Source organism: Lolium perenne, chromosome 3, assembly GCF_019359855.2.
Source record: "Lolium perenne isolate Kyuss_39 chromosome 3, Kyuss_2.0, whole genome shotgun sequence".
Classification (NCBI taxonomy): Eukaryota; Viridiplantae; Streptophyta; class Magnoliopsida; order Poales; family Poaceae; genus Lolium; species Lolium perenne.
The window spans coordinates 43,133,549-43,141,352 of NC_067246.2; the positions used below are offsets into that span (position 1 = coordinate 43,133,549).

The 7,804-nt window shown below is 46.8% G+C and overlaps 2 protein-coding genes across 3 annotated transcripts; one reads left to right on the forward strand and one right to left on the reverse strand.

Annotated features, from left to right (window-relative positions):
- The first annotated feature begins 959 nt into the window (after positions 1–959).
- Positions 960–3,106, forward strand: LOC127341449 (uncharacterized). Of its 2 annotated transcripts, none has more exons than XM_051367304.2 (2): positions 960–1,634; positions 2,924–3,106. In XM_051367304.2, the coding sequence occupies exon 1, from the start codon at positions 1,236–1,238 to the stop codon at positions 1,602–1,604; it is 369 nt and encodes a 122-aa protein (XP_051223264.1). In that variant the 5' UTR covers positions 960–1,235; the 3' UTR covers positions 1,605–1,634; positions 2,924–3,106. The 2 variants fall into 2 exon arrangements, with proteins under 2 accessions (XP_051223264.1, XP_071683999.1); XM_071827898.1 differs by lacking the exon at positions 2,924–3,106 and adding an exon at positions 2,065–2,203.
- Positions 1,882–3,343, reverse strand: LOC127341448 (uncharacterized). Its single transcript, XM_051367303.1, has 4 exons — positions 3,301–3,343; positions 3,101–3,209; positions 2,855–3,006; positions 1,882–2,238 (listed from the first exon to the last, which is right to left on the reverse strand). The coding sequence occupies exons 1-4, from the start codon at positions 3,307–3,309 to the stop codon at positions 1,900–1,902; spliced, it is 609 nt and encodes a 202-aa protein (XP_051223263.1). The 5' UTR covers positions 3,310–3,343; the 3' UTR covers positions 1,882–1,899.
- Between the last annotated feature and the right edge of the window lie 4,461 nt (positions 3,344–7,804).

Below are 7,804 nucleotides of genomic sequence, written 5' to 3' on the forward strand. Positions count from 1 at the left end.
ATAGACCTCATAGCTACCGAATCTTATCTTTGGTTGCGGAGCTACCGAACTTTTCGTGGACATAGGCTTGTTATATGCGGAAGTGCGAAGCCGGCGGAGGCCAGGGGGCCCACACCACCCCTTGGTGCGGTCAGGGCTTGTTCTGCGCCAAGGCATGGTCTGGCCGCCCTGTGGCCCCTCTTCATCTCTCCTCCGAACTCGTCTTCGTTACGAAAAAAATAAGATCTTCGGCTTTTGTTTCGTCCAATTCTGAGAATATTTCCTGTACACATTTTCTGAAATACAAAACAGTAGAGGAAACTGGCACTGTGACATCTTGTTAATAGGTTAGTTCCGAAAAATGCATAAAAGTGTCATGAAGCGTAAACAAAACATATAGCAATTGGTGTAAAACAAGCATGGAGCATCAAAAATTATAGACAGGTTTGCAACGTATTATTCGCCGAGGCCAAGACCCGTGTAGAGGACACAATGATCATGCTAGCCGACTTGAGAAGCGTCGACGATGACACCAGGGCCTGGTTCATGAAGAGGCACGCCGAAATTCGCACTTGTCTAGCACGATGGCCTCCTTTTGGACTTCATATGATGTTCTGGCCTCATTGTGCCCTTTTGAACTCCATTTTGCGTCGTATCATGTGCAAAGTGTGATGAACTTATTTCAGACCTTAATTTCAGCCAATTTTAGACTATAATTTCGTGCAAATTTGAGGTTAGAACCCGTTTTCTGAATTTTCCGAACCTAAACTGGCACGCCTTGAAAATGCGTTCACCCGCTAGAACCACCTCCAACGCAAACAGACGCATGATGATTTTCACGTCCGCGGACCGATCAAAACGGACGCACGAGAACATTTTAGCCGTCCGAAATGCGTCGCCCGGTGGAGATGCCCTAACCACGTTGCTGTCTGCGTGTCAACCGTTGATGGCAGAGCAGATCGAGTTTCTTTTTTGATCGGTTGGAGTAGGCCTTGCTCTGCTTTGTATTCTGTACTCTGTTCTGGCCGGCGCAACAAGGGCGCCGCGACAGCTCTCGTCTTACCCTTCCTCTCCCATTCACGCCTGCACAGCCGCAAGATCCGCCACCGGCGACACTGGTGCTGCCTGCGCGTGCCTTTCCTCTCCAGCGCCGACCTTCCCTCCGGCGCTCCTCCCCGCCTAGCATCGCCGTCCTCCTTCTTCCGCCCGGCGCCCCCAAGCTGCTCGCCGAAACGCCACCAAGGCCAAGCGGATCCATGGCGCAGGCCAAGCGGTACGTGCTGCGCCTCTTCATCTCGCTCAAGTACGTGACGGCCAACGTGGTGGACCGCCAGAGCGGCCGCGTGGTGGTCACCGCCTCCTCCGTCGAGAAGCCCCTCCGGGACGGGCTGGAGTGCGGCCGCGCCTGCAACGCCAAGGCGGCGGCCGCCGTCGGCGAGGTGCTCGCCATGCGCCTCCGGGTCGACGGCCTGGCCAGCGAGCCCATCCACGCCGCCGCCGACAAGGAGGTCCAGAAGAAGGGCTTCAAGAACCGCACCAAGGTCTGGGCCATCCTCAACGCGCTCCGCGACCACGGCGTCAACCTCCGCGTCGACGACGACGGGGACCACCGCAGCCATGTCTGACGGACCGACAGATAGCAGCATCAGTGTTCAGTGCGTCCCGCAACTCTACTTCTACTTCTGATGATCTTGCCTCAAGCAACTCTACTTCAGTTATTTAAGTGTATTCTGCTGATGTGTTGCAAGGTCACGACTGGATTTATTTAGCTTCTATGTAAACAGAACAAAACCATGAATCTGATTTTTGGTTAAGTGTAGATGATATGCAGTGACAAATATACCAAATGATCAAGCAGTGTCACTGGCTCGCTGCTATAGTGGCATACAAATTTACACCGGAACCATGAACTGGATAGGCTCAGTCAAATAGCGAGCAACCGAGTGATTCAAGTTTCTCGTACGCTTTGAGCTGACTCAAAGCACTATCTAGCAGAGTCTTCTTGCTACTGCTCATCACTTCCCTGGACTGTCTCAGCTCATACTTGGCCACACTCAGCTCATTCTTCAGGTTCTTGATTTTCAGCGTATCCCTGGCCTTCTCGAGATCCCTGATCTTCTCTTCAATCAGATGCACATCCTCATGGTCAGACCAAACTCCTGATGGTGCTACAGCACAGGACAGGTTATCTGGTAATGGTGGAGCTGAAGGTGCAGTGTGCCCCATTCTTGAACTGCTTCCCAAAACTAATATCATTTTCTGCAAGCAGATAGTGGTTTAATTAGAGCTGTGGAAATATGACTTTTTCGTCATGTTCCGTTTTTTACATGTTTTTTTTTTCCAATACCTTGTCATCATGTTCTGTTTCATACAGTTTGATATTTATTCTATTTGTGTAGCAAGCACACAGTACACATGATCACTGTGGAAATAGGAACCTAGACACTCCCTCAACAGTTTAAAACTGCCAGCCATTCAAGTTCACTGGTTGGACCTGCAGATTTGTTTGTTTTTTACATGGTTTTTGTCCCAATACATTTTCATTATCCTCTGTTTAATACAGTTTGATCTTTGTTCTATCCTTCTAGCAAGCAGACAATACACATTGATCACTGTGGAAATATGAAACCAGTCACTCCCTGAACTGTTAAAAAACTGTCAGCCGTTCAAATTCAGTTTTTGACATGTAGATTTATTAGTTCTTACATGTTTTTTTAGTTCTAAGACTATTACTTCATGCACTTTGATCTGTGTACTAGTATCAATCTGCTAAGCACACATCACGCATGATCCTTCTTGCCATTTTCCAGTCATTTGTAAAATCAACATCACAGTAGTGCCCTTCATTCAGACTTAGTAGAGGAGGGATACATACCTGTTTATGATTTTCAACTGGTGGATCAGGGCAGAAAATCTTGACATCTTTCCTTGTCCTCCTCCTCAGCCACTGGGAAACCTCTGCGGGGTTCACCTTCCCTGCCAAAGCCACAACCCCAGTGTCGACATCTCCCACCGATGTCTCGACTCCTGTCGAACCAAAATTCAGGCAAAACGACCAAGAACACAGCTGATCAAAATATTCTCAGAATGAACAAAGAGGGGTCTGGGAGGCTCTGTGTACCCCTGAAGCTCCCGATCGAGGCCATCGCCTTCTCAACCTTGCTGACGCACCCCATGCACCGGCACTGCATGTCGACCTGGAGGCTGAACCGCCTGTTCTCGGCTCCCTCCTGCGAAGATCCAAAGCTATCTGGTCAGGTATGATGGGAGCAACAGAACCCATGAATAGATCAGAGAAGATAAAGTTGAGAGCTTCGTCACCGTTGCCATGGCTGGGTTCAGACTTGAGAGATTTCAGGCTTTGGTTGCGTGGGGTTTTGAGGAGGTCAAGGGTGGTTTAAATACACGTGTGATCAGAGCCGAGTTGCTGGTAAACGTGTGTCATTTACTGCTGATTAAGAGGATTTGGATGCCGCGAAGTTCCATGCATGCGGTGTTGTGATGAATCAGAAGAGGCACTTAAAAAACGAAATTTTAGGATTATCGCCCTATTCACATTAGGCAATCAGCGTTTGAGAATAGAGATCACGTGTTTCCATTAACTTAATTAATTGTACTTCTTGACTACGTATGCATTTTTTTTCTCATAGACTAAATTTTGTACGTATGCATGACCCGCGATAATGGTGACACGAGATTCCACTTTGAATCGTGTGATGAGACTTTCACTTTGTCGACTCCGATCACACGTGTGTTAAAGCCCCCCACACAACCAAAGCCTGGAAACTCTCAAGGCTGAAGTATTTTGTCTTTGAGAATCACCTGGTGCTTTAATTGAAATTTTAAATATTATTTATTTTTCTTTAATTTTACAAATATTACGTGATTTTGATTTTTTACAAAAATATTATACCGTTAGGCTAGGCTAACCCAACTAGTACCTTTCAGGATAGACAAATCCGACCAGCCTAGATTCTGTGGGGCCCTCATGTTTTTTTTTTGAATAAAGAGGGGCACTAGAGGCGCCAATTTCATTCAACTCATAGGCAGTTTACAACATGAATTATGAGATCTTGTAAGTTTATCTGAGAAACTGCAGAAAGATAAGGACAATTTACATGACTATGAGTTGTAGAGGAGCAACTAAGAATAGGCTTAGACATGGAAAGTCTAAGAGCCTTGTGAGCAATGTTGTTTAGATTTATGCCAATATGGAAGATAGAAGCTTGAGAGTGCAACGCTTTGAAAGCTGCCACTTGCCGTCTGATTTCCCGGGGGACCTGATGAAGAGAAGGACCTCCTGTTGAAGTTGTCGAAGCCAAACTTTTATTATCTGTCAAGAAGGAACATCCTTCCAGGTTCAGAGCTGAAGCCACGCCGCCAGCAGGAGGGCTTGAGACTCTACCTGAAGAACTAAATTAGGCAAAGGAATGGTGGCTTGAATCATAAGTCCACCTCTTTCATCGTGTTCGTTGATTTGACAGTGAGTTCCAATCCCAGCACATAATGGTGAAGGCATTCATGTTTTCTTGTTTTCTTTAAAGGCTGCAACCGAGAATATTAGAGTTCATGTGAGAGAGGATAAAGTCTCGATGGTACCTCCATGCCTTTTTTGTGTGTGTTGCAATTGATCGAGTTCCTTCCCTTTAACTTGCGTGTCCGATTCCACAGCCCTAGCATGTTTGTTAACTTTGTTAACCTGTAAATCGTTGCTTAACTCTAGATTCAAAGTTAAAGGGTTAGCCATATGATAGATTTGACCAGGGTGACCTTGGATTTTTTTTAAATAATGCATCATTTCTTGATTTCCAAAGGCACCACATGAAGGTTAGAATATATGGAAGATTTCCTTGAGGGTGATCCATAATAAGAAGATTTGAGATAGCATCATCGATAGAGTTTGTATTTAAGACAATAAGATCTACTCTTATGTAGCAATGCTGGATAAACCAAGCAGCTCTTGCAAAATTGCAAGTGAAGAATAGATGGTAATCTGTTTCTTCCATGCCACACCTGCAACAAAACTTGCTAATGTGTTTAGAATATTTACCTGCCTTTGTACCCGCTGGAATGGATCTCCTGAGAATTCTCTATCCAAAAGTCTGAATTCTTGGAATGATCTGCTTGCTTTTACAAATCTGTTTTAAAAGTTGTATGGTGGTTGGATTTACCTGTCTTGGAGTTGGCTCTCCATTGTCCTGCATATTCTGAAGACAAGCTTTATAAGCACTTTTAGTATTGCATTTTCCTGTAGGTGCGAGTTTCCAACAGAGAATATCTTCATCTTGGGAACAAATGATAGGAGTGTTTTTTATTTTGTTGGCCAACGGTTCAAGGAAAAGAGTATCGATAAGATGATTGTTCCAAGAGCGTTTGTTTGGGATCCAAAGATCATTAATTTGGGCATCATAAGAGAAATTAGCAGGTTGAATGATGAGACCATTGTAGATATCAGACCAACCATCACACCACGGAGTGCTCCATATAGATATGTTTCCTTGAGTAACTAGATAGAAGCAATGTGTCTTTAGAATGGGAAGCATTTTTAGAATAGAAGCCCAGAAAGCATATTTGGGTATATTAGAGTTTGGACGCCAAATGGAAGAATCTGGGAAATTTCATCGCTCAGCAAGAAAGATGTCATTCCATCCTCTTGTCGCGTGGAGCCGTATAGCGGCGCTAACGCCCTCCCCAAGGTAAATAATCATTGTCCTTTCTACTATTTTGTCGACTGCTATATTTTTTAACACTTGTCGACTGCTATTTTGCTGACTTCCCTGGTATGACTTACTGTCGATATATGTTTTTCCTTGTAGAAACATCAAGTTTTATCCTCTCTTCCCCCTCTCCCTGAAGGCGGGAAAGTTGAAGAACGGACTGTCGTCACCGACGAAAGCCAGGGCACCTCCCGTCCTGAGAGCGAAGTTGAGGGTTCTCACACACTACTAGGAAAAGGGCTATAGCTGCACGCAAGTGGTGCCGGCGCACCACCATAGGCATGCGCCGGTGGAACATGTTGCCGGCGCACCAAATAAGCGCCGCGCCGGCGATGGACCTATACTGCCGGCGCACAAAAAAAATTAGTGCGCCGGGGATAAAATTCGAAGAGATCTGGCTGAACAGTAAAAATCTAGGCACCTTACCCCCGGCGCACCTCTATGGTGGTGCGCCGGTGGTAGACAATTTACCACCAGCGCACCACCATAGAGGTGCGCCGGGGGTAAGCTGCCTAGATTTTTCTCTCCACCCCCCCCGGGAATCGCCTTTTCAGTTTACGAAAAAATAATAGAAAATGATAGAAAATTCAAAAAATAAAATCCTTTGAAATGCCCATGTAATATGTGATCTAGTTTTAGTAAAAATTTGAAAATTTGAATTTCGATGTATTATGCAAAATGGCGTCATCTTTCGGTAAAACGGGATTTCTGGTTGCATACGACCTCCGATGAAAAACTTTTTGATATCAAAATCGATCTACGCGAAATTTCCTATTCGAATTCAACGGCCTACGGCCGTTTGGAGAAAAAATGGATTCGTCAATTGGAAAACAGAAACAGGACTTTTTTCAGATTTAAGATTTGGGTGAAAAAAAGAAAAAAAATTACCCCCGGCGCACCACCCTACTTGGTGCGCCGGCGGTAACATCTCCTATATATAATGCAAACCGTCGACCTCCTCCTCACTTTCCTCACTTTCCCCTCTTCCTTCTCTTTTCCTCCTCCTCCACCTCCGACGGACTCCACCAACTGCTGCACCGTCGACCTCCTCCGGCCTCCTCCGCATGGCCTCCTCCGGCCTCCTCCGCATGCCTCCTCCTCCGGCCTCCTCCGCATGGCCTCCTCCGCATGGCCTCCTCCGGCCACCTCCAACAGCCTCAACCTCCTCTCCGGTGTCGTCCACCTCCTCCGGCCTCCTCCACCGGCCTCAACCTCCTCCGGCCTCCTCCGCATGGCCACCACCACCTCCTCCGGCCTCCTCCACCTCCGGCCTCCCACTCCTCCACCTCCTACACCGGCGCAGCAACAAGAACAACAATCTCAGCCTACTAGAATGACGCAAAAACGACACCACAACCGCAGCTCACGAGATCTAGATCTAGATCTAGATCTAGATCTAGATCTAGATTTAATTTTTTTTGTTTTCTGGTATAACTTACCGCCGGCGAACAAGGCAGGTGCGCCGGGGATAAATCGAGTTTCTGCCGGCGAACCAGCAGGTGCGCCGGCGGTAAGCCATTATCACCGGCCTGTTCCCAACGGCGGGCGCTAGTGCGCCGGCAATAAGCAATTTTGGTGCGCCGGCAATAAGCCTTTTCCTAGTAGTGACAAATCCGCGGCTTCCTCTAAAATAGAGATTGAATCTGAGGCCTCCGAATCTACGCAATCTCTTCCATATGGTGTTTCTCCGACGAACAAGTGGAAAAGGGATGAAGTCGCTGATTCTGGCACGTCCAAAGCTGATAAATCGCCTCTCGAGGAAACTGCACCCGAAGGGGAGGAAAACCCTTCAACCCTTACGATGATGCCCTCGTCAGCTCGTAAGTTTCTTTCGCCTTTTTCTTTTGCACCCGATATTTTTACTTGGTTCGTTTTTTATATGTTTCCTTGGTGTAAAGTGGCGACGAGGAGGAAAATCCTCCTGTTGACGTGACTGCTCGAACGAGCACATCTCGTACATTGGTTATCTCCGAGGCTTGTCCTGAAGCGGACGAAACCTCGCCTCCTCCACAGAATACAGGACATCCGACTCCTGCCGCGAGCCCCGGTGCCTCATCGCCGAAGAGAGCAAGGCTTGAACTAGGCAAAGAATCGAGTCTTTTAACTGG